At 40.1% G+C, this 26,064-nt stretch overlaps 2 protein-coding genes across 5 annotated transcripts in view; one reads left to right on the forward strand and one right to left on the reverse strand.

Moving 5' to 3' along the window:
- Positions 1–192: 192 nt before the first annotated feature.
- Positions 193–10,849, reverse strand: COX17 (cytochrome c oxidase copper chaperone COX17). Of its 3 annotated transcripts, none has more exons than XM_037045569.1 (3): positions 10,637–10,849; positions 7,849–7,965; positions 193–308 (listed from the first exon to the last, which is right to left on the reverse strand). In XM_037045569.1, exons 1-2 carry the CDS (start codon positions 10,741–10,743, stop codon positions 7,881–7,883), a joined length of 192 nt encoding a protein of 63 aa, XP_036901464.1. In that variant the 5' UTR covers positions 10,744–10,849; the 3' UTR covers positions 193–308; positions 7,849–7,880. The 3 variants fall into 3 exon arrangements, with proteins under 3 accessions (XP_036901464.1, XP_036901463.1, XP_036901465.1); XM_037045568.1 differs by having other exon boundaries at positions 203–308; positions 7,877–7,965; positions 10,637–10,847; XM_037045570.1 differs by lacking the exon at positions 193–308 and adding an exon at positions 7,338–7,366 and having other exon boundaries at positions 7,877–7,965; positions 10,637–10,848.
- Positions 10,850–17,270: 6,421 nt separating this feature from the next.
- The window catches only part of CFAP91 (cilia and flagella associated protein 91), an 81,468-nt gene continuing 72,674 nt past the window's right edge, over positions 17,271–26,064 (forward strand). For both annotated transcript variants that reach the window (XM_037045572.1, XM_037045573.1), the window contains exons 1-5: positions 17,271–17,487; positions 22,799–22,875; positions 23,400–23,557; positions 24,716–24,796; positions 25,906–25,962. In XM_037045572.1, the coding sequence (XP_036901467.1) occupies positions 17,364–17,487; positions 22,799–22,875; positions 23,400–23,557; positions 24,716–24,796; positions 25,906–25,962 (497 nt within the window). In that variant the 5' untranslated portion in view covers positions 17,271–17,363. The remainder of the gene's footprint in view (positions 17,488–22,798; positions 22,876–23,399; positions 23,558–24,715; positions 24,797–25,905; positions 25,963–26,064) is intronic.

Below are 26,064 nucleotides of genomic sequence, written 5' to 3' on the forward strand. Positions count from 1 at the left end.
GTCTCCTATTTTCCAGGGACCTCTGCTCTGACCTACTCCGTTACAAGTACCTAGAGTCCCCAAAATGACACAACAACATAGGAAATTTATATTGTAAGATGTGTTTATTTTATAAACTTTAAGAAAGAAAATAATTAAGTGCTGTGTGAGGATGTGAGGAAAGCAAGAAACACACCTAAAGATATTTGACCATGCAATATCCTTTTTTTAATTATACTTTTTTCCATTTATCAAAGTTCATTAAAGAACTTCAAAATTATTAAAGCATCTTCATTCTTCAGGAATTATTCATTCACATAGCAGACCACCTACAGAAAAAGATTTATTTTAGAAAGTCAGATTTCAAACATAATGTCAGACCTATGGAGTTAGGGAATTAAGGCCACTAGAAATGAGCACCTCAGCCAAGCACTAACTGCCACAATTTTTCTATCCCAGTCATGAAATAAAAGATTCACATTTTAAAATTCTAGTTTTGTTGAACTAAAAACATCACTGAAACTGTTCAATCTTTAGAAGTCTTTGTTGAAGTAAAACTATGTATTTATTTTCTCAAATATATCTTCCCAAAAAGGCTAAGGCAGTTTATTTTTAAGGATATTCAAAAGGGAATTACTAACCCCTCCTTACCGATTCTAGTACGTTTGACAAAGGTGCAGGAAGTAAAAGGCAAAAGGTCAGCTCTGCATACAAAGCACTTCCTGTGGAAAGTTACTCATTATCCCACGGGCACAATAAAGGTAACCCTTTGAAATCCATTTGTAAAGCTCAAAAAGGGAGAGTAGCAGAGGATAGGGCTGCTGGTCTGCTCAGGCCATACCAGGCTTCTCCTCAGACAGCTCCTACCTGCCTCCACCACCATCCTCAGTCCCTACCCCAGAAGACAGAGAACAATACTAAAAAAGTAAGTAATTTGGGCTAGCCAACTCTTCAAGTGCTTCCCTTATCTAATTATTCTCTATATTTGGTTTAGAAAAGATAAGCCTGATAAACAAAACATCAAAACTCCTCTTTTCTAAAAAGCTCAAAGAAAAAATACATTTAAGGAAAAGGTCTGAGCAGGAAAGAGAACCAAAAATGAAGCCACTCAACATTTCAAGAGATGGAAGTCTACAGCAAAAACACTGTTACCTCTTTTGCTACCGATTGTATATCACATATACACATGAAAGCCTCTGGTGTAAACTTCTTGGTTAGATCTCTGGGTGTAAAGCCCTTGACAGAAGAGATCCTGTCCTCATCTTGGCATTTTTTAGGGTCTTAAACAATAAATATCTATTGAATGAATAAATGTTTGAATAGCAGAAGTAACCTTTCCTCTGGATTTCCTCGGGGTACTTTCATACATAATCAGTTGCTTGTGTGTGTGTGTGTGTGTGTGTGTGTGTGTGTGTGTGTGTGTGTAATTGGCATATTTTAACCTACTGTTAAGTTCAGTTAAATTTAATGAATACTGAGTATCATCAATGCTAGGTCTAGTTCTCTAATTTCCTTCAATGATTTTAGCCCCCAAACTGAGTTCTCCAGGTTCCTTCTGAATCCTCAAGGCAGAAAGAAACTAGCTGCCATTTTCTCCTTACATTTGTGAGCAGCTTCTAGGTTCCTCTAGTTTCTCTTTCAGTAAAAGCAACAGTCATAGGACAGAAGAAAGTATGTAGAATCACTACCACCACACACCTAATTTTCCTTAGAAGTAGTTTTCAAGTCTCCACCTTTACTACCATTAAATCTTTAGATACTATATTTAGAATTATTCCTTCAGCTTAAGCCATTTCAACATTTGAAATTATCTAGGAGTTTCTGAGTCAACAGGCCCAGGTTTATGAATTTTGGGAAATATTCCTCAGGTGATTATAAGGCACACCTCTGGCTAAATGTAGCCTGCTTTTATGTTAAGCCCCAACCTACTGATTTCAAGGTACAATTATTTAGAAAATAACACTAATATCTACAAAAGTTTTTTTTTTTTAAGATTTTATTTATTTATTTATCTTTAGAGGGGAAGGAGAGAGGGAGAGAAACATCAATGTATGGTTGCCTTTCGTGCGTCCCCTGCTGGGAGTTGGCCTGCAGGGAACTGGACTACAACCCAGGCATGTGCCCTGACTGGGAGTCGAACCGCGATCCTCTGGTTCGCAGGCCCGCTACAAAAGTTTTTGAATTATGAAACTTTCATAATCATTACTGGGAAGATCTAAGTTTGTAAAATATTTTTCCTTTGAAGCTATCCTCAGAAAAAATGTGGTCTACCAGTCTGAGATATCAATTTAGTTAAGTTTATCTTATGACAGTGTAGACAGTAGTGTTGGATGTTACCCTACAGCCAATGACCTGGTTACTAAATTATATACCTATGCACTTCAACAATAGGCCTTTCTAATTAGCGTTCATTATAAGGTTTTAGGATTACAGAGCAAGATGATGCGTAATCCTAAAAATGAATATGTTGGCAATAAGACCTCATTAAGTGCAAGGGGTAAAGAGTCAAGTGCCTGTGATTTGGGGAACACAAAAGACAGACTCCAGTTTTAATCCCACTATCTATCCACTCAACTTCAGCAAGTCTTTTGATTCATTGTTCCTCCACTTCCCCATGGCGGTTGGGGAAACAGGACACTTGTTCCTCTTCCACCTGTTCCTATGTGGATTCGGATTGTTCTTCTAACCAGAATTCAAAAATACACTATTAGCTTATAGATTTAACAGACCTCAATTAAATGTCTCCTATTCACAACTTCCAATACATGAGATATCCTTTCTGGTTTCTATTTGACAGTTTAAAAAGCCCATTCATTCGTATGTCATTTAATCATCACAATGACTATGAAGTAATTTGGTCATGTGTTACTATCTTTGCTTTACAGACAAGGAAACGAAAGTTAAGGACTTGCCCAAGAGAAACAATTGTTTCACCATCAGGTCTCCTAAGTCCAAAACTCTTGCATTTTCTTTTATAAACAAATGAAGAACACAGGAATCATTCTAACTCTGTCCTAGTAACATAGGAGAACTGTATCTTCTGATCCTTGTGAATAAATGCTACTTATAATAATTGTACTACCTTTGTTATCCACATGAAGTCTCAGAGAAGATTTTGGTGCTCCTAAAATGAGTATTTTAAACAATCACCCTTTTTATCAGGGCAGGATTGGCCCTAGCCAACAGCTTACATTACTGACTGAGAGGACAGTAGGATCATGAACTAGTTAGAGGAGAGACTGTTCCACGACATGACTGCGATCTGTCCTTCTGTTCTGGGCCAGAGCAGAGTTTGCTTTCTCTGAACTACCCTGACAGATTATGACAGATCATAATTCATGCTCATTCTGACATAAAGCAGCACACTTTCCTTGCCTCCTGCGATGTGCTGGTTTCTGGAACAGGTTGTTGTTCTGACCTGGACAAGCATGAAATTTTCTGTACCTGGTGGCATTCACAAACTAGTACCTGTGACTATGCCCCCCCTTTGCCCTGTATAATTTTCTGGTCCCTGTGAAGGGGTACAGGGATCTAGTTCATCTTGCAGCTACCCAAGACAGGCCCCTCATACGTACATTTCCCTTAATAAACTCCATTAATTACCAGACTGGAGTGGCCAGCCTCTTTCTTTGGTCCTTCCCTGACCTCCACTTAGAGAAGTCTATTTTCAGCCTCAGGGGTCTCCCTATACTGACAAGAAAACCATGTACAACTGTTGAGATTCCATGTCTTTAAAAATAATCAACAGCATGTGAAATAAAGCACATGCTAAGTTAGACATCAAGAGAACCAAAATTAAGCCTGAGGACTTTCAGTCTGAACTATTTTCCACTACACAGTAATATTCTTATCAGCTTGGGACAAGTTCCTTACCTCTGCTTTTTTACAGCTCAATATGGAACACTGGCCATATGTGAATTCCAAAGAGGCACGAAGGTGAAAGGGAAAGAAGCCAGGCTCTCTATCACTGTTACATTGGTGTGTGGCTTTGGCATTATCTCAGCTAGGAGAAAGTTAAAAGTGGTAGTGTGATGTGGATGATGGACGGGGCCTGAGGGTGGGGCGGGGCACAAAGCAGAAGGAGTCTGCCCGGAGACAGGTTCCAGTTCTGATCCCGCTAACTTATCTCAGGCATCACTTCATAATTACAGGACTTAGTGTCCTCACTTATTTATTCATTTAACAATCCTCTAATGAACACTTACTATTGTGCCAGAACCAACAAATGTTACAGGTCCTGAGAATACGACAGAAAGTGAAACAGAAAATCCCAACTCTCTCAGAGATTACATTCCAGTTGGAGTAAAACAAAGCAGATGCAAAATAAATATGCACTGTGCACTTCTGGCCAAGATGGGGGAATAGACAGACACGCCTCACCTCCTTGCAGAACTATAAGAAGGATCACAACTAACTTCAAAACTAAAAACAACCAGAACTGCCAGAAAATCAAACTATGGAAAGTCTAAAAACTAAGGATTTAAAGAAATATTCATCCAAATGGGCAGGAGGGGCAGAGATGGGGAGCGGAGCTGGAAAGAACGTGGTGTGGCAGCGGCCAGGTGAGACAGAGGCAGTGGCAGTGACGGCATATGGCAAAATGGGTGGCCCCACATTCATAGGTGGTGGACAAAAACAGGGAGGGACACCTGGGGAGCGAGTGATCCTGGCCTCAGGCCAGACCACACAGCCCAGGGTTCCAGCACTGGGAAATAAGGCCTTTTAACTTCTGGCTGTAAAAACCAGTGGGGGTTGAGGTGGCAAAATGAATTGCCAGTCTCTCAGGAGAGCCCATTTAAAGGACCCACATATGGCCCTAAAATGACTGCAAACCCATCCATGCTGGGATTCAGCACCAAAGCAGCAGCTAAAGGGGCGCTTAGTGACACATGGGAAGTGGGGGGAGTGACTGGAAATGGGGTGAGAGCTGAGCAAGTGGCCTTGCTCCCTCTCTGACCCCTCCCCCACATACAGTGCCACAAAATGGGTTGCTCCACCCTGGCAAATACCTAAGGATTTGCCCCTTACAACACAACAAGTACACCAAGACAGGGAGACAAAGTGGCTCTACCTAATACACAGAAACCAACACAGGGCGTCTGCCAAATTGTAGAGACAAAGAAATACGGCCCAAGTGAAAGAACAGATCAAACTCCCAGAAAAAGAACTAAATAAAATGGAGATAGCCAACCTACTGGGTGCAGAGGTCAAAACACTGGTGAATATGTGGCCCCTTTTCTTCCACACAGAGAATTAATCTGTTTTTCTGAAAGGGGAGCCTGCTTTCAATAGTGGGTTCTCTTGTTTAGTGTGGACAGGTCTTTTCATTTTCTAGAGCTTTACTTTTCAACATTCACAATAAACACACTAGTAGTAAATTTCTTAGGATACTCAGAGAAATCACTGAGTAGGGCAAATGCATAAGGGAAGAAATTAAGACCCCACTAAGTGAAATAAAGAAAATTCCACAGGGAACCAATAGTGAAAGGAAGTAAGTTGGGGTTCAGATCAATGAACTGGAACATAAGGAAGAAATAAACAGTCAACCATACAGAATGAAGAAACAAGAATTCAAAAAAATGAGGAGAGAATAAGAAGACTCTGGGATATCTCCAAATGTGCCAACATTGAATCATAGGGGTCCAGAAGGAGAAGAGGAACAGCAAGAAATCGAAAACTTGTTTGAAAAAATAATGAAAGAAAACTTCCCCAATTTAAAGGAAAAGACATACAAGTCCAGGATGCCCAGAGGGTCCCAAACAAGCTGGACCCAAAGAGGGCCACACCAAGACACATCACAATTAAAATGCCAACGGTTAAAGATAAAGAGAGACTCTTAAAAGCAGCAAGAAAAAAGAAGAGAATTACCTCCAAAGGAGTTCCCACAAAACTATCAGCTTATTTCTCAAAAGAAACTTTGTAGGCCAGAAGGGACTGGGAAGAAGTATTCAAAGTGATGAAAAGCAAGGACCTACAACCTAGATTACTCTATTCAACAAAGCTCTCATTTAGAATGAAGGGCATATAAAGTGCTTCCCAGACAAGGTAAAGCTAAAGGAGTTAAACATCACCAAGACCTTATCACATGAAATGTAAAGGCACTTATTGAAGAAAAAGATCAAAACTATAAAGAAAAAGATCAAACTATGAACAGTAAAATGACAACAAACTCACAACTACCACCAACTAAAAAAATCTAAAAAAACAAAAACAGCCCTGGCTGGTGTAGCTCAGTGGATTGAGCACGGGCCTGAGAACCAGAGGATCTCAGTTCGATTCCCAATCAGGGCACATGCCTGGGTTGCAGGCCAGTTCCCGGCAGGGGACAAACGATACATTGTGTGTCCTTGGCAGAGGCAACCATACATTGATATTTCTCTCCCTCTCTCCATCCCTTCCCCTCTAAAGATAAATAAAATATTAAAAACAAAAACAAAAGCAAACTAGGCAAACAACTATAAACAGGAACAGAATCAGACAAATGGAGAGCACATGGAGGGCTATTGGTGGAGAGGGGGAAGGAGAATGGGGGAAAAGGTACAGGGATTAAGAAGCATAATTGGTAGGTACAAAATAGACATGGGGAGGTTAAGAACAGTATAGGAAATGAAAAAGCCAAAGAACTTATATGTATGACCCATGGACTAAGAGGGGGGACTGATGGAGAGAAGTGGGGTATGGGGCGGAGGGGGGCAAAGGGGAAAAATGGGGACAACTGTAACAGCATAATCAATAAACTATACTTAAAAATGTGCAGGCAATGGTGTTAAGAATAAAGAAGCCACTAGCCAGATGTGGTGGCTATTAAAATTAAATAAACTATAAAAATACAGTTTCTCAGTTTTACTACTCACATTTTAAGATCTCAAAAGTCACATAAGGCTGGAGGCTACCACACTGGAAAGTCCAAGTACAGAACGTTTTCATTATCACAGACAGTTCTACTGGAGAGTGATGGGAAAGGGGTGTTACTTTAGATGGAATGTTGAGGGAAAGCCCCTTTGATAAGGAGGGATTTAAAAAGAGACCTGAATGAAGGGAGGGAGTGCATCAAGTTGTTATCTGAAGGAAGGGCTTCCAAACAAGAGAAAATCACTTTTATTAATGTTCCTTTCAGCATTAAAATTTAGATTCAACGTTCTTCCAAAAGTGATGAGGTTTTAATTATTAGGACTTTATTAAAATAAAGTACAATACAAAAAAGAAATAGTGGCCTTGGCTGGTGTGGCTCAGTGGATTGAGTGCCGGCCTGCGAACCAAAGGGTCATCCATTTGATTCCCAGTCAGGGCACATGCCTGGGTTGTGGACCCAGTCCCTGGTGGGGGGTGCATGAGAGGCAGCCACACATTGATATGTCTCTCCCTCTCTTCCTCCCTCCTTTCTCCTCTAAAATAAATAAATAAAATAAATTAAAAAACAAGAACAAAAACAAATAGCAGAAATTCCATTTTTGTTTTACAGAAAGCAATGCCTCCATGCGTCACCACTCCCTGTTTAAAAGCACTCACTAAAGACCCACAACATTAGAAATAAGAAATAGAGAATGTTTTTTTTAGTTTCTTTAAGTTGCACAACTGAATATTATGAACATCTGAAGCCATGATTACTTCTGACTTTAACATAAATCTAAAGGTTTTTTGTCAAGCCCTTTCTTGAAAGCTCAATCACCCCCTTCCCAAATCCAATGACTACCTCTCAGTTTACTGGCATCACTTACTCCCTACATTAGCAACTGTAAAGTTATTTTTTAGTGATAACGCAGCATGTTGGACTAAGCAGGTGAACTACCTTTCAGATAGAATGTTGCCCAACGACTGCTAAACCTGTAAGCAATAGAGAAAATCTGAAGCAATGAGCGTATGTATTACCTTCCCCATCAGAGAGTACCATGCTCACCATTTCATATCTTAAATCCCAGGGCTCTCATGCACTCCTTGTGGGCCTCAATTAGGTGTCCACAGTGTTCTTCCCCTTTCTCAATGATGCTACAAAACAAAATGTACTTGTTATCTAACAAAGTAGGCATTAAACACACTAGTAGTAAATACGCATGCATAATGATGATGAGGACTGAGGTAGAACATAGGTCTGATCAAATGTAGCTGGCGTTAAAAAAATGCTATTATGCCAAATAGATTTTTTTCACTCTTGTGATATTTTCATGTTCATAAAGATGTTTCACAGATAATTAGTATTTTGGGTAGGGGTGGATATCTGGTTAGAAGTAATAAGCATGAATATCAAATATTACCTCTAGCCCATATCCAAGGAATAGTACTGTTCTATAATGAAATAAACTGACTGAATAAAATACTTACATTAGATACAGCACAAAGAGAACAACTTAACTTTTTGCCAGCTATCATAAATTTTTGATTCTGCCCTGTATGAAAATACAACTAGCCCTGGCTGGTGTGGCTCAGTGGATTGAGTGGTGGCCTGCAAACCAAAGGGTCATGGGTTCGATTTCCAGTCAGGGCATACGCCTGGGTTGCGGGCCACAACCCCAGTTGGTGGTTCTTGAGAGGCAACCACACAATGATGTTTCTCTCCCTCTCTTTCTCCCTCCCTTCCTCTCTATCTAAAAATAAATAAAATCTTTTAAAAAACTTATTAAAAATAAAAAAAAGAAATACACCTAAATAGACCCACTTTTAATCAAAAGACACCCAATAATATAAACAGCAAAAAAGAACTGGCAGTCAAGGGTACCCTGATGAGACCCCCTCATGATGATCAAAGAACTTTTCATTTGTAAGATTCACAAAGTAAAGACTAGGACCACACAGCTTATTTCTAGGACCTGAAAATGTAATTTTAGCAAAGAATCATGTTAAGCCAAATTCAATTATAAGTAAAAACTAACTCCTAACTATAGATATTTGGGGAGAAGCCACAGTGGTCTAAGGCAACTGATACAAAAGTAATTTAAAGAAGGGTAGGTTCTCCTTCCATCTAAATCCTCATGGGGTGGCTCAGTTGGTTGGAGTGTCATCCCTATATAGCAAAAGTTTGCAGGTTTGATCCCCAGTCAGGGCACATACCTAGGTTGTGGGTCTGATAGATTGATCTCTCTCTCTCTCTCTCCCCCCACCCCCACACTTCCTCTCACTCTAAAAACAATAAATATATCCTTGGTGAGGATTTTTTAAAAATGCTCAAGGGCTGCCCAAAAATGAGAGTGACTGTCTGGGATGGCAAACTACTCATGAGGGTAACAGCTAGCATTCCTTGATCATTTAATTCAACACTATAAATTCTGTGCTATGCTCTTGGTGTGGCTTATATCATTAACCCTTGCAGTAATCCTGGAGGCAGATACTTCAGATAATTTGTTCGAGTCAACGGACCAGGATTCAAACACTGACTCTGGATCCCAGTCTCTTAATCATGACATCATACTATCTGAAGGTTCAATAAGCACTTACTTCTACAGTGGAAGCAACTTTGGTATCTTTTGTGGAGAAGGAAAAAACTTTCCCCTACCCTCAAGGTTCTTGCTGGCTGATCTAATTATCAAAACAGGCTTGAGACATCAGCAAGAGAAAATAACCTAATTTAATACATATTTATGGGTGGGAACCCTGCATACATAAGAGAGTCTGAGATCCCATGTGCAGGACAGGTTCAGAGATAGAAAAGGAATGTGGATATATAAGATATCCTGAGCTAGGGATGAATTTAGGTGCCTTGGGGGCTTCAAAAGGTCATTGCAGGATTTTAAAAAGCAGATACTTGGTAAACAGAAGTTTGTCCTGCCCCATAAATAGATTCAAAGAGGTTATTTCTAATAATCTCTCATGGGCAAGGCCCCTAATTCAAGTTCTTCAAGGTACTTAAAGGGAGGGGCAGAAGATTCTCTTGAGCCCGCGGCTAAAGCTGCCTTTAGCTCAAAACAATCTGCAAATTATAGAAGCTTATCTTGGGGTGACTTGTTTTGAACTTCCAGTTTCAATTCTCCCTCAACATTATTTGCAAAGTACTAAGTATTAGTAAAAAAGCACTAAACTTCTACAATTCTTACCAATCTCATGATGCCACTTAAATTCCTTCTAATGAGATTTGTTCCACTATAGAGGCTGTTTAAAATGAAAAACAAAAGCTTTTGTAGATTGATGGTAATCTGGATGTACTATTCTGAATACTACAATGTCACCTGTCATTGACTGTCAATTTTTAAATTATCTACCTAAGGAGGGAAGGGAAGAGGAGGGGAAAATCTTTAGTACTGTAAGAAATTTATCCCTTATCCTACTACGTCTAAATTTTCGGAGGCATTACTCTAAGTTTTCTGTAAAAATTACAGAATGTTTACTCTTTGGTTTTGCTAAATCTCCTATAATAGGCCACACCACGTGGTATAGCAATTACTGGTATATGTCTCCATTAACTTAAAGCTTCGTTAAATCAAGTAGCAAATTTATCCATTTCTACATCTTCCGCCTAAAGGTATCCCCTCTCCTATCCCTTCATCCGTTTCCCGCCAGAGCTGCGCGCTCAGTCAAGGACACAACCAAACCTACAGGGCCCAAATAACCCCAAACACAGCCGCTCAGTAGAGCAAGGGCCAAGACCCGCCCAAGGCGGGTCAAAGGAAAAAAGGCACCGGAAACGCTCGGGGCCTGCCTGCCGCCCCCTCCCAGGCTGCGCACTGACCACGCATCCCGCGCCTTCTTGGTCTCTGGGCAGGCGCAGCAGGGTTTCAGCGGCTTCTTCTCCTGAGTCTCAGAAGGGGCAGGGCTTGCGGCCGCCAGACCCGACATCTTACAAGCTGAAAGGGGTAATTAGTACAGGAACCCTTAACTTTTCCAGCCTCCGCAAAAGCCGAGTCGCCGGCAGTCACTTCCGCTAGTCAGTTCCGGCAGCTGGTCTGGAAAGTATAGGAAGTCCTGCCTCTCTCGGACAGACAGGCGTGGGGGATGGAGGGGGGTGGAGGGGGGTGGGGTTGGCGTTGAAGAGGGCGCCTGCGCAGAAGAGGCTAAATGAAGGCCCCCACGAGGGCATCTCCTGGGTGCGGGTGCAGGGAGCCCGATGAAAGGGTGTAAAGAATGTATAATTAATAATGGCCGAGAATAGGTAACGGAGTATCTCTTAAGCCCTTCCAGTTATCGTGAATGTTGAAAATTAAAGCTCTAGAAAGTGAAAAGACCTATCCACACTAAACGAGAGAACCCGCTATTGAAAGCAGGCTCCCCTTTCAGAATAACAGATTAATTCTCTGTGTGGAAGAAAAGGGGCCACATATTATCCTGACGGTGCCCCGCAGCCTCCCAAACTTAGAGACCTGAAGTAACCATGAAGGATGGTCTGAAACTAAAACTTACTAACTAAAAGCAGTTCAGGCTGGGTAGTCATGTTCTAGGCCACTATTTTACCCTAACAAAGGTTGATCTTTATCTTAACTAAGCCTGTCTATAGTCTTTTTTGCATTTGCCTTTTGAACATCAAGATAATGTCCCTTTTTCCAAACCGCTTGGGCACAAGCTGAGACCACAAATCCCCTCATTGTTATTGTTATTATGTTAATTGTGATTAACTATTCTTTACCCATGATCTGTAAAAGGAGTATGTGTCTACCATTTTACCTTTGATCGAATCCCAGAGGTTTACCCACTTGGCTTTTTCCTGCCTCCCTAATCTATCACCAATGGACTTCATATAAACTCCTTATAGCTCCTCCTTTGATTCTAATGTATAAATAAAATAAGGTGCTAATCTGCTATTCTTCGGAGCATTTCTCAGTCCTTTGAGGTACTGCTTCCTGGCCGTTGTCATCAGTTTGGCTCAAATAAACGCACCCAAAATTCTCTACAGGTTTGAATGCTTCTGACGTTGACATCTGTATTTCTGGATGGGGCATTGCCTGAGTCTCCTTCCTGTCCCTCTCCTTCACTGTCTTTCATTCACCTAGTTAAAAATGACTAGCAAAGACATTGAACAGTGCAATTCCACAAGTATTGAAAAAAATTCCCCTACCATCCATAGCTTACCCCATACACTTTGAATCCATAGAAATTGGCGTTTGTTGCTCTCTCTCCTGATTTGACTTCAGCATGAATTGTTCAACCAGGGCAAGTATATTAGTTAATAAATTGTAAAATGCCTTTCCTTGATATTTCTTGCATTCAGTTAACTCATGCCTACATTATTTGCAAAAGTATATACATAGCAATTGCATTTTTTGCTATAGAGGATTGTTGGAGAAAGAAAAATTTATTTTTTTAAAGCAGTACTTTGCAGCATTGTTCAGATAGCTACCTGATAATGGATATTTTGGGTCATCAAACCTTCAATATGCCCTAACCAAGGTTTGTTTCTGTATTTCAGAGACTTAGCTCAGGGAATCCACAGGTGGTCTGAACTGGTGCTGAGTGGGAGTAGGTTATATATGTGTATTTTTCAAGTTACTAAAACCATCCCAATTTTGTCATCTAAAAACTTCTGATAGCATGATTTTTACTTCACTATGGATTAGTATGTTTAATGCAACACATTGCCCTTATGTTCTCAATTCACCCTTGTCTATGATTATCAGTTCTTTCAGCTAGGTGTTAACACCCGTTGTTTAGTATCTTGCCACTCAGTGTTTCTTGGACTAGTAACATCAACATCACTTGGAAACATAATCCAAGTTCAACACAGTTCAACAAATCAATGGGGAAAAGACAATAAACTCTGATAAAATGAAACATCGTATCAGAAGGAGGGGCTCTGGATGCATTAAAGGTATACATGTGGAAGGTCAAACTAAGACATTAATAGAAGGTAGTAGAGGAGATTATCTTCATACCCAGTGGTGGGGAACTACGTATGTGACAACATTTCAAAGCCACAAATTGCAAGTGAAATAATTGATGAAGTTAATGCCATCAAAATAAAGAAGGCGGCCATTAGACTAATGTGGCTCCAACCAAATTCAAAGGGTATAAAAGCCTCCCGGTTACAAAATCAAAATGCTAAGGACAGCTAATCACCAACAGCTAACCAGGCTTTAAGCTGTAACCAATCAGGAATTTTCTTACCTTTCTCTGCCTTTTCCATGTAAAAGCCATTCCCTAAGCTCCTGTCTGTGAACTGTTCCTAACCTCTTCCAGTTTGCTGCTGTTCTACCTGAATCCAATTTGGCTCCAGTAAACTCAAATCCTTTAATATGCCTTAGTTTATTTTTTAAAAAAATTAAAGACAAAAGTTAACAAATAGATGACAAACTGGTGAAAGATGTTTGAAATATGTAAAGCCAACTGGGGATTAATGTCTAAAGCTAAGGAACTTATAGAAAGTAACAATAACACAATAGACAAAACATTTTTAATTAATTTAACATGCCCTATGTAAAAACCTCAGGTCTGAGTTTAACCAGTGATATGCTACCATTTTAAGCCTCTGGGGCTCTTTGCTTTTGCTGTAATTGCTAATTCAGTAGGCAACAAGAATTGAAATGCTGACTATAATGGGCTTTTTCTTAGCACAGTGAATATGTTACAGGATGGTACTGAATAGGGATAGTAGCTATGAATGGCACCACGCAGTCATTCTGTGGATGGGATGACAGCCCCGGTACTGTAACAAGCAACGACTAAGGAAATAGTTTATAAAAACCCTCCATGATAACGGTATTCTGTGTTATTTCATGCCTAACTAATCTTAAAGTCTCTACGTCTGGGATTAGTTAGGCAGGACTAATGGTAAGGACAGTTAGTTGAGGTTGGTAGAGAAGAAGTGAGACCCTATGCTGACAGTAAGAATTAGAAGGCTTGAATTCTCACTTGCCTGGTCAACGGGTTCAGTGGTAATTTTGTACAGTATTAACCTTTCTGCCTCTATAAAAAAAATGTTTTCCAGTATTCACAGTTAAGTGTGTGCTGTACATCATTCTCTATGGCTTTTCAAGAACTGTGAAAGGTCTGAAGTTTGACCCTCCTATTTGCCTGCCACAGTTCCATGAGTTCTGGTAAAAGCAAGAAAACTGCTGGGTCAGGGATAAAAGATAATTTATTACTTGCAGCAGCAGCAGCAAAATACCAGCATTTTTGTACCAGTTCCCTGAACCCCAATTCCCACAACATGCTGTGAAGAAGGTTAGAGGACATCTGCTTACACACTGGATTGCGTTACAGGAAAGGAACAGTGTGCTTAGGAAACCCCCGATCTTTAATGATGGGTAGTAAGAACGCATGCCCTTTGCTTAAAGGACACTGTCTCAGACTTGTAAGGCTGTAAGCAAACCTGCCCTTTTTTCTAGAGGGAGACACTATTGCTGTTGTCCCAGGTTGTCTCCTATACAAATGAAAGAACAAAAGAGACAGTGACCCTGGCCACCATTTTTTTCTTTTTATTTCTCTGCTTATTTAAGAATGACACAAACAGCTCTGGCTGGTGTAGCTCAGTGCATTGAGCACGGGCCTGTGAAGCAAAGGGTCGCCGGTTTGATTCCCCATCAGGGCACATGCCTGGGTTGCAGGCCAGGTCCCCAGTAGGGGATGCATGAGAGGCAACCACACATTGATGTTTCTCTCCCACTCTTTCTCCTTTCCTTCCCCTCTCTCTAAAAATAAATAAATAAAATATTTTTAAAAAGAAAAGAATGAGACAAACAAACAGAGAGACCCATGGAGACCAACATGGCAAAGTATAACTTTCATTTCAATGAAACTTTGTCATTAACTAGCATCCCTCTCTAACATCAAAGTTTCTTCTACACTAGTAAAGTAAAAGACAGAACTTAATTTTATAAAGGTTGCATAGTAGTCAATTTTTGCTGTGTAACAATATTACCACAAACCTAGAGGTAACATACCTTCCTACATCTTAATACACCTTAATATATCTCAGTTTCTATGGCTTAAGTGGCTCCTCTGATGAGAAGCTCGCAGGGTTGCAGTCAAGGTTTGGGTGGAGACTGGTCTCATCTGAGATTCCACCGGGGAAGGCTGTCTCCCTCAGGTTGTTGGCAGAATTCAGTTTCTTGCAACTGTAGGACTGAGGGATTTGGTTTTTTGCTGGTTGTAGGGTACAGGTGGTGTTTGGCTCTGACAAGCTACCTGTAGTTCTTTCCGATGTTGAGTCCCCAACACAGGCCCTTGCTTTCTCAAAGCCAGCAAGGGAGAGGGTGAACTATAGTCCATATTAGATAATCACATAGTCACATATATCTCATCACGATTGATATATTCTGTTGGTTAGTGTCTTCCAATGTGTTTATGGAGGGGGCTGGCTGTTAATTACTTCAGATGATTTATCTGACAGAGTGAAGAACAGTTTTTCAGAGAAGGGGACATTTTAGCTGAGACTTCAAATGACAAGTCAGCAGTGAGAACATGGGGGGAGCAGGATGAGGAGCATTCTGGGAAGAAGAAACAGAACCTGGGAAATGTTGCTATACCTACAGAGGGAAAAATATTATTATATTATTGATAACATTGTATTTTAATTGTTTCTGTGTTTTCTCCATCATCCATTGAGCTATACAAAGTATCTTAAAATCTTTAATACTTGTTTCATATAGACAGTAAATTTGTTTAATAAATGGGTGGATTTATTCATTAGGAATCATTTTATTACGCTTTCATGTAGCAGGTACTTCAGAGATTCTGTGCTCTCAATGAACTCACAGTTGTGAAGAGCAGAGTTTCAGACAGTCACCAGTCCATGAGGGTTAGTGCTCTCGGTGCTACTACAGCACTGAAGAAACAATGAAGCCTTGCTCTGGGGGATTTGGAGAAACTATATAAAGGTGGCCAAGTTGGCACTGAGTCTTGAAGGATACCTATTAGTTGGGTGGCATAAATAAGAAAAGGTGTTTTAGGCAAAAGTATCAGCTTGAGCAATGATTTGGAGGTGACAAAGTCTATGGCTGGTTTGCAAAACCCCCAAGAAGTTTAGGAGTACAGAAAATAAAACCAAGACTATGTGTGGAAAGAACATCAGGCTAAGCTAAGAGTCTTATTCAAGAGTGTCTGTGAATGACTTCAAAAGGACAAAGAAGCCAACTCCAAGGTGTGCCACCAGGCTAATGGAATAATCTGGGCATCATAAAGAAAAATGATCGTAATGGGTTAAAACATCAGATATGTAAAAATGCATGCATTCATAATGATACCAAACAAAACCTTATTGGTTAACCCGGGAGGTTGCTAGGGCACTGGCTCATTTCTCTGAAATTTGGAAATTAAAGTGAAAGAACCCACCATTTCTCTAGTCTTTCCTCTAAAGTCCCTGTATTTTAGGATAACCAATAAGTTGATGAGAGAAAGTTGTTTTCATAAAAGAATACCAGCTAATAAAGAAAATCATTGAAAGTATTAGTCACTGTTCTAGAATAATAGACTTAAGAGGCATACCAAAATGCAATACGAACACTTTTTTTTTTAATCCTTTGATCAGAACAAACCAACTATTACATGACATCTTGGACTCAACCAGGGAAATTTGAATACGAACTGAGTATTAGATGATATGAAAGAATTATTTTATTAGATGTGATGTTGGTTAAGTTTAAAAAAATAAAGATGCAGATTAAGGATAAAATAATGTCTGGGAGTTGTTTTAAAAAAGCAAAAAGAGGGGAGTGATAATGATAATGAAATCATTCTTGGTGATAAGTACATAAGGGATCATTACTAAAAGTGGATTGACTTTTGCCTATGTTTAAAAATTTCTCATAATAAACAGTTTGGAGAAGCACTGCTAGTGCCTATACCACGTGACCTTTAGTTGATTTAATGCCCAGGGGTAAGTGTTATCAGTGTGTGGTTAATTAACGCAGCCTTTAAACGCTGTTGACTGGGGCCAGAGCGCAATGCGCCAAGGACCAACGCTCGGGAGCTTGGATTCCTCAGCTCGCACAGGCCCCACGGAAAGGGGACGTCCGAAATGAAAGCCCAACTATTCCAGAACGGTCTGAAATCTCCCAGGATTTCCGAAAGAGGCTACAGAGTGTAAATGTCCGCTGGATTTGCGCAGCAGCCTCTCCCCCAGCCTCTGGCCCCTGCAGCGTTGAACTGGGTGGGCGGCAGAAAGCCGGAGGCTCGGTCTGGGGAATGCAGTGGCAGGTGAGATTGACCTTTGCCCACTCGCTCCCCGCCCTTCCCATCTCTGCCCAGTCTCAGCCCGTTCCTGCCTCTCAGCCCTCTCCGCTCCCAGTCCACCCGAATGCCTGGTCCTTATCCCTCCTCTCTCCCACCCCAGCGCTTACCCTTCCTTTTGAGCCCCGCCCCCTCCCTTCGATAGCCCCGCCCCTCCTTCGATAGCCCCGCCCCTACCGCGGCTTGCCCGGCCCCTCAGGCTAGAATTCCAGCCGAGGTTACCATAGCTACGATGCACACAACCTTTAGGCCTACCTGATCAGTCAGTCCCCTGCAGTCGTGGAGGAAGGGTCGGCACGATGAGCCACGTAGTGACCATCCGAGAGCCTCAGGCCAAGCCGCAGGTGTCCAAAATCCGGTGCGAGGCTAATTCGGGGTCCGTGCACAAGGTCTCCTCCAGCCGAGCTTATGATTTCCTGTACGGTAAGGGTGGCCCCAGACCTCCCTCCTGACTAGTCGACTCCTGGGCTAGGTGGGCCTGTAGCCGGTGGGACGAAAGTCGAGCATCGGGACGAGTTCCTGGGCCGCAGTTGTCCTTTGTTGGGTGGAGGCAGCTCGGAGCCCTGCAGGTGACAGCCCATGCGCTCCAGAGACCGCGTGAGGCCGCCAAACACTTAGCCACCCTCTTTTCCTGATAATTTGCACAGCCCTAAACGACCTTCCTGGAAGTTTTAGTATCCAGAAAAGTAAGCAATCATTTGCAGACTCGGAGAGTCACGCAACATTTCCGCAGTTCAAATTGCGTAAAACGCCCAACAACATTGACCTTCCAGCTCCCAGTCTCTGGACACCTCCAAATTTGTCTTTCTCAGTAAAGTGGCAGTTTATCTAACCTTCGTTTTTAGTTTTCTCTTTTTCTTTAAACTTATTCTTACCCATTAAAGCATCGCTTATAAACTAGGTCCACTTTATTGGCCCCAAAGCCCCAATTTATTTTAATGCCCTGGTTGTCTGTTTTATGTCTACCTCTTATACTGTACCCTGAGTCCCTTGCATTCTTTAAGTTCTTGTTCTAAGCATTTCTTTTTTTTTTTTTAGCTTTCTCAGTACCTGTTCCAGTGCTGGTACATATGCTTGTTGCCTCATAAATGTTTATTAAATTATTGAGTTTACCGTTAATTTTGCCTCTGTAGTCCCAGGCTCTTCACTTGAACCTCACATTACTTTTAACCATGTCTTAACTCCTCTGGGATTCCCAGGGTCTCCTCTGGATGGGAATCCTATAAAGTGCCCATTTCCTGGTATAGGGGCTATGTATTCTGGCCATTGGTTTTCTTTATGTGCTTTTGGCTTCATCTTATAAAATAAATCTAGTAAACACCTCTAAACAGATCACCCTGTTTGTTTCGCAGATAATTTGGGAACAGAGATAGATATCTTCTGTGAGTAAAGACAGGCAAAGAATTAAGCTCCTTGTTTCTTTTGTCCCTAAATGTAACTTTTTATTTTTGCAGAGACATTGCTACAAGTTTCCACGTCCACTCAGAATAGGTGATACAAAAGTTTGGATTGTTGTTGTAAAATAGGCTGTTGCACAGATACTTGTGGTCAGGAAGATAATATGGCAAGCACGGGGAAGGTCAGAACTAAGGTGCCCTGCCCTCCTGCTCAATTTCTTGGACTCTGTGGTTTCTCTCCCTGTTAGGGTTAGCAGATTTAGCAAATAAAAATACAGGACACATGGTGAAATTTGAATTTCAGATAAATAATGAATACTGTTTTGATGTACATTTTTAGTCCCATGCAATATTGGGACATATTGGGTTGGCTGAAAAGTTTGGTTTTTTCGTATGATGGCGCTAATAGTGTCTTTAACTTCATACAAAACAATTTTGTTAGATTGTATTGTGACAGCTGTCATAATAGCATTCATTTAAAAAACTCATGGACTTCCGCCAAGATGGAGGCATAGGTGGAAACACTGTGCCTTCTCCCACAACCAAGTTTGAATACAACAAAGGTTTGGAGAAACAAAGACACAACCAAGGGACAGAAAATTGAATTGTACGGAAGTCCGACTACATCTAACCATTCAACGGGGATAAATAATAAAGGAGAACTTCCCCAGTCTGGCAAAGGAAATAGACTTCCAGGAAATCCAGGAAGCTCAGAGAGTGCCAAAGAAGTTGGACCCAAGAAGGAACACACCAAGGCACATCACAATTACATTAGCCAAGACCAAAATGAAGGAGAGAATCCTAGAAGCATCAAGGGATAAGGGGACAGTCACCTACAAAGGAGTACCCATCAGACTGTCAGCAGATTTCTCAAAAGAGACCTTACAGGCAAGAAGGGGCTGGAAAGAAGTATTCCAAGTCATGAAATCCAAAGACCTACAGCCAAGATTGCTTTATCCAGCAAAACTTTCATTTAGAATGGAAGGACAGATAAAGTGCTTCTCAGATAAGGTCAAGTTCAAGGAGTTCATCATCACCAAGCCCTTATTATATGAAATGCTAAAGGGACTTATATAAGAAAAAGAAGATGAAAAATATGAACAGTGAAAGGACAGCAAACACACAGTTATTAACAACCACACCTAAAACAAAAGCAAACCAAGAGGACAGCTAGATCAGGAGTGGAACCATAGAAATGAAGAACACATGGAGGGTTAGCAACAGGGGAGTGGGAGGAGGAGAAGGGGGGAGAAGGTACAGAAAATAGCATAGACAGTAGGTAGAAAATAGATAGGGGGGAGGGCAAGAATAGTAGGGGAAATATAGAATCTAAAGAACTTGAGACACATGGTTATAAACTAAGGGGGGGGAGAATGGTGGGGGAGGGAGGGTGGGGGTGGAGGGGAATGAAGGGGGGAATAGAACAACTATAATGGTATAATCAATAAAATATATTTCTTAAAAAATAAAATAAATAAATAAAAAGCTCATCAAAACTGGTGAATTTTTGTGTAGCCCTTTTAATATTGAAGATGTAAGAAAATAAGCAACATTTTTGGCATATTATACTTTATTATTTTAAGAAAGGTAAAAGAGCAACTAACATGAAAAAAAAGGTTTGTGCAGTGTGTGAAGAAGGTGCTGTGACTGATTGAATGTGTCAAAAGTGGTTTGTGGAGTTTCATGCCGGAGATTTCTCCAAGGATGATGCTCCACGGTTGGGTGGACCAGATGGAGTTGATAGTGATCAATTGAGACATTAATTGAGAACAATCAAAGTTATACCACCTGGGAGATAGCTAACATACTCAAAATATCCAAGTCAATAAAGTTATTGGTGAAAATGAAAAATGTGTCTTTTATTTTATGGAAAAAACTAAACGGACCTTTTGGCTAACCCAGTATTTATATAAAAAGTTATTCTTTGCTTATCTGAAATTCAAATTTAACTGAGCTTTCTATACTTTATCTGGCAACCCTAACCCTGCTTCTTTCTGCCTATATGCTTCCTTCTTCCTTCTGCAGGAAGCTACTTGTGTATGGATTTCTTTTACTATGACAGGGATTGGGGTGGCACTCTAGGTGACTTCTATAGCCTAAAGCTCACCCTCAATCGTGCAGAATCCGTGTATATCTTAGCTGAAATTTGAAGAGAGAAATAGAGAGGTTGTTGGGTGAGATGTGTGTATGGGTATCAATGATACAAATATGAACACCTTTCCAGGCTCTTTCACCCTTCCCCTGCCCCCACTCCTCAAACCCAATGACCTTTCAGTGTAATTTAATTGTCTGGTCAAGGCTTTTGCTGCTCTAGGAAGTTTTGCTTGGACATCTTCACTACATGTAATTTTACTTTTCTGGTCACTGTAGTAATTCAGATAAATTCAGATACCTTACATTTGTATAATACTTTACAATCAATGCCATTCTTTTATAAATCCTAACTGCTAATCATTTATATATCATTTTGTCATTTTGTATTTCATTGTGTTGTTGTTGTTGTTTTTGTAAATGCTATGTATCATGTACCTCCTTTGAAGTGTCTACTATCCTTTGTTACTTCCTTGAATCTGTACAGTTGTTGATGGATTGTTAGCTCCAGTACTGCCCTGATAATTAAAATCTTTTAAACACATGATATATTTCTCTTAGCTTCCAAAAATATTTTAAAATATATTCTGGGTTTATCATGAGCTCTTTCTCCCTTCTTTCCTTCACAAATCTGCAATTTATAACATTTTCCTCTAAAAGTAGTTGCTATGCCTTGGGGTTTGAAACACTTCCTTTCACCATTACTTGGTTGTGACAACATTCTTGGCTTGTTAGAACTATTTCTACAATGTGGGTGAATTGGCTGAGGGGCTCTCTCATGATTTCCCTGGGAAATTTACCCTCATAAAATCCATGTGTTTTTGATAATATTAGGCCTGGGAGCCAGAAGGATTAGAGTTCAGATCCTAACTGCCAGTCAGTAAGTTGCTAACTTCTTGAAGTTTCGGTTTCCTCACCTATAAAATGGAGAACTAGAACCTACCTCACTGGGTTTTTGTGAAGATTAAGTCAAATGTTACATACAAAGCACTTAATACTGTTTAGGAGTGAACACGCGATACCTGGTGACTGCTGTTACTTGTATTACTTAGGCACCTCAGAGGCCTTTCTACTGCTTTTTGTTTTTAGAATTTTTGTGAGTTTATTTGAGCCAAACTGACAACATACACTCAGGATCAAGATCTCAAATGCTCCCTCTCCTGCTTTTTGAGCATCATTATAATCACAGTTGTAGGACGTGTTGCAGAATGTGTAGTCTCACAAATCATACAATATTGTGTCATTATCTGTGGTAGGTGGTGAGAATGTTTCTATAGATATCATGTCTTAACACTCCTTTTGATAATAACAGGAGAATAATAAGTTATTATTTATTATTCAGACTCAGAGAATATGCAGCCTAAACTAATTTCAGATGAACAACACAATGGCAACCATACACCTGGTATTATCCTTTAGTGACTTAAAACAAGAGTATGAATAGAAATTTCCCTTTATTCAATACTATTCTCATTATATCAATCTTTTGTTGAACTTTGGAAAAATAACTTAGTCCCCTCATTAGCAGACTCTTAAACTTAAAGAGTGATTTCTAAAGATAGCCGATCCTTTTTTTTTTATCTTAACTGGAGGACATTTTTTTCATTGCTTTCAGAGAGAGGGGAAGGGAGAGAGAAAGAAACATCAATTGGTTGCCTCCTGTATGTGCCTAGAGTGGGGACTGAACCCGAAACCTTTTGGCTGCAGGACAACACTCCACCCAACTCATCCACGCAGCCAGGGCACGATAGCTGACCTTATTTATCTCTTATTAGAGAATGACATTTTCTTACTGTGTTGACCCATTCAGAGATAACATACTGTTAAGAGTTTGTATCTTCCTTGTGTATTGAATATGAGAGGTAGTGCACAAATTTATTGTTTCTTTCACTTGTAAATGGACATAGTGTGTGTATACATGTTCTTTCCTCTTGGACTATTTCCTGGGCTTCCTCGACCCAGAAACTGGCTTGTTCATAGAATAGAAGACAGCATGTTAGTTATGGTGCTTGAGAGCATGTTAGGCCTTTCTTTGCATTCCAGTTTTATAAACTGGCTTTGGAATGAACATCTAACAGACTCTCAATAGTGGCAGAGTAACAGGGCTATGAGCTGTTGAAGAGTTAAGCAATATCTAAATTTTCTAATTTGTTTTCCAGTTAAGAAATTGCATTGCGTTGGCATTGTTCTCAGTCTGGGACTAGATTTGTTCTACTCCTTTTACTATCCTATTGTTTATTTTGTAGATCCATTGTTTATTGTGTCAAGTGAGAAAGACCACGCACAGGCAAATATGCAAGCATTCTTGAGTCGAAGCAGACTGGTAGGTCTAATTCATTCACTAGGCAGTCTAATGAACCTGAACCACCTAGTGTGGCTAACGGCACTGATAAGATTGACCCATCAATAAATCTTCACTGGACTTTATATTCTACAGAAATTATTTTGCCATGATTACTGGGGGACAAAGGCATCTTTATACTTGTGACCCAATGTGAGAATTCACTAATTACCAATGAATAAAAGACTCATTACAACCTAATTTATTTCAATGGGAAAGTAATATATGTCTGTATGAAAAGCATTAAAGAAGTACAGAAGTGTATACAGTATGAAGTAAATTCTAATCCGCTATAGGTTAGAATTATTCCCATAATTATCCATTGTCGTTAGTTTGTTGAGCATTCTTCCAGAGATATTTTACACGCATACCAATAACCCTTCTTTCTATGCCATATACACTCTTTCGTGCCTTTTTAAAAAGTTTACAATATAAGTAAAATGATTTAGAAAATCTGATGGTATAATTTTGTCCCTTTTCTCCCTGCCTCCCTGTGTTAACATTAGAGAAAAGTCCCCAGGTTTCGCGCCATGTTCAGTAACCTGATCCACTATCCAAGACATTCTCTGTATTGGAGCAAGGCAGACCCCGTCCCTCCATGTGTCAGTCGGGAGTGGAGGGGGCATGAGGAGAAACACAGAGAAGCCCTCCAGCAACTTGCTGTGTGAGTGTCCACTGGCTTCAGCTGCTACTCGTATTTTTAATGAATGCATTTTTCTTATTAAAATATTTATTTATTTTGCTTTATTTAAAAATGTTTAATTGTGATGCTCTAACTAGGCTAATGCCCCAAATTCTCTCTCTCTTAACCTCTTTGACCAAAATGACCCTGACTCAGGAGCAATGCTTATAGGTTTATCGGTTAACAGATGTTCTCAGAAGGTTGGGGTGAATATACATATTAAGTGACAACTTGCCACCAAAGGTGGAGGTAACTGTATTTGTTGTTTCTTTGCTCCATCTTAGAAATCGGAAGTGTAATTTTCTGGTACTACCTAAATGTGTTTTGGAGACTTGTGTCCAAAGCATCTTCAGAGACATGTTTCGTGACCTCCTTATTGTTTTAATTATTTACAAGTTCATACCTAGTGTTTTAAAATGTTACATTTAAAAGAGATCAACAGTTGTCTTTTAAAACTTTGTTATTCTCATATGCTATTAATTAAAAGTAGGCATTTTTTAAATTGTGGGATTTTTATAAATTGACTCTTGTTTTTCTTTTCATAAATTATTTATTTTAAAAAGAACTTAAAATTTTATTTTTTCAATTCGTTTATATTCCATATTATTTTGTATTCATTTTGGGTGCACATCATAGTGGTTAGACAATCACATACTTTACACAGTGCTCCCCCTGATATTTCCAGTGCTCATCTGGCACCACACATAGTTATTACAATACTGTTAACTATATTACCTATACTGTACTTTACATCCCCGTGACTACCTTGTAACTTCCAACTTGTACTTCTTAATTCCTTCACCTTTTCCACCCAGCTCCCAAACCCCCTCCCCTCTGACAATCACCAGTCTCTTCTCTGTGTCTCTGCAAATTGACTCTTTCCTTCACTTTCACTTCCTCTTGGTGGCTCCGGGACTCCTGGCACAGGGAAAGTAACTCTGTTCTGAGCATTAAAGAAGTACAGAAGTGTATACAGTATGAAGTAAATTCTGTTGTTCAGTCAGGTGTGTGTCATAGGAGACTTTGCTCTCAGTCTGAAATACCCGGGTATCTCCCACTTTATGGACATAGAAATATTAAATATAAGTTATATTTGAAAATATTTTACACTTCAATGAATGTTTTCCTACTTTATTTTAGAACTGACACTTCTTTTCAGATGACTAAAGTTTATGAAGATCCTGATGTTACTGGAAAGAATCGCTACAAATATTTTGAAAGGTAAAAAGTAACTACTAATGAATGTGAGCCCTGATGTCATTAACGGACCTCTCTATGATAATGACGGCGGCCATCATTTTCAAGTGCAGGCAGTGTGCCAGGCACCACTTTAAGTGCTTTAAATATATATACTTTTAGTTTTTACAACAGAAATGTAGAATAGATATAGTATCCCCCTTGACCAGGAAGGAAGCTGAGACCAAGAGAGGAGCAATAGATTCCCCAAGGTCACCTAAGTCAGCAAGTGCCAGAACTGGGATTCCAACTGAGTCTCCATACTTCATCGTTACTTAATTGCAAATGAGAATGTATCATTGTAGCAGACAAGGGCTGAGAGAACAAAATGAAGTAGTCATGTGAAGTGGGATAGAGTAGGGACAGCATGACAGTCATCGTGCGAGGAAAATTCCTAAAAATGAGCAAACAGGTGACATTTGCTCTCAGTGTAATGTCGCCAAAACTAACATGATCAAAGATTTACTTTGATTCATTCATGATTAATACTCATGAGGTAGTCCTCTGATTAAATTAAAATAAGATGAGGATTTCCCTGTAGGTCTTACCTGAATTAGAAAAATAGCATTACTATTGTATCTACATATATTTCCTTGAGAAAGTAAATTTGTAATTCACATTATTATTTATGAGCAAATTCCTCATAAAAATTTTATGATGCTGACTTTTTCAGAGAAGTGTGAAATTCTTAACCTAGCATATTCAATCCCTAGGCTTTTAAGGGGAACTTTTTAAGACTAAATCATTGTGAATATCAGAATTCTTCCGGGAAGTGGAGAAGCTTCTGGGAGCCAGTGACTGGCTGTGCCATGCAAATGCACCTTATTTCCCTGGCCCAGGGAGAACACTGCAGTGATTGTTGGAAGAGCAGATTCATCAGCTCGGCTGCGTGTCTCCTGAGTCTCCTGGCTAGACTGGGAAATTTGCATTTTAAACAAGAATCGCCACACTCTCTAGTGATTTGGGGTGTGTCAGAAGTTTGAGGATTACTGATGCACGGGACTTTCGGGCTCCGCTGTGAAGTTGGGGGAGTGCCCCAAGGGCGCACAGTGTGGGAGGGAGTCCCACGTGTTTGTGTTTTCCTTTCTCCCCAGGCCTTTCCTTCCGTTCTCTCAGCAGATGCCGCTCAATGTTGTGTTGGCATCAACCAAGTAAGTAACCGTTATTTTAAAGCTTCTCTTTCTAGTTTATTTTACTTACTGATGGTTTTCATATTTGTTTCCAGAAGATAGTTTTTTTAATAAATATTTTTC

Source organism: Sturnira hondurensis, unplaced genomic scaffold (genome assembly GCF_014824575.4).
Source record: "Sturnira hondurensis isolate 20B ecotype Veracruz unplaced genomic scaffold, ASM1482457v3 Scaffold0004338, whole genome shotgun sequence".
Lineage (NCBI taxonomy): Eukaryota > Metazoa > Chordata > Mammalia > Chiroptera > Phyllostomidae > Sturnira > Sturnira hondurensis.

What these genes read in the sequence shown, in the direction of transcription:
- COX17 (XM_037045569.1), bottom strand. Translation starts at nt 10,743, where the DNA reads ATGTCGGGTCTGGCGGCCGCAAGCCCTGCCCCTTCTGAGACTCAGGAG. An exon ending in AAGAAGGCGCGGGATGCGTG is followed by an intron (nt 7,966 to 10,636) that starts GTCAGTGCGCAG and finishes TTTGTTTTGTAG; the next exon opens with CATCATTGAGAAAGGGGAAG.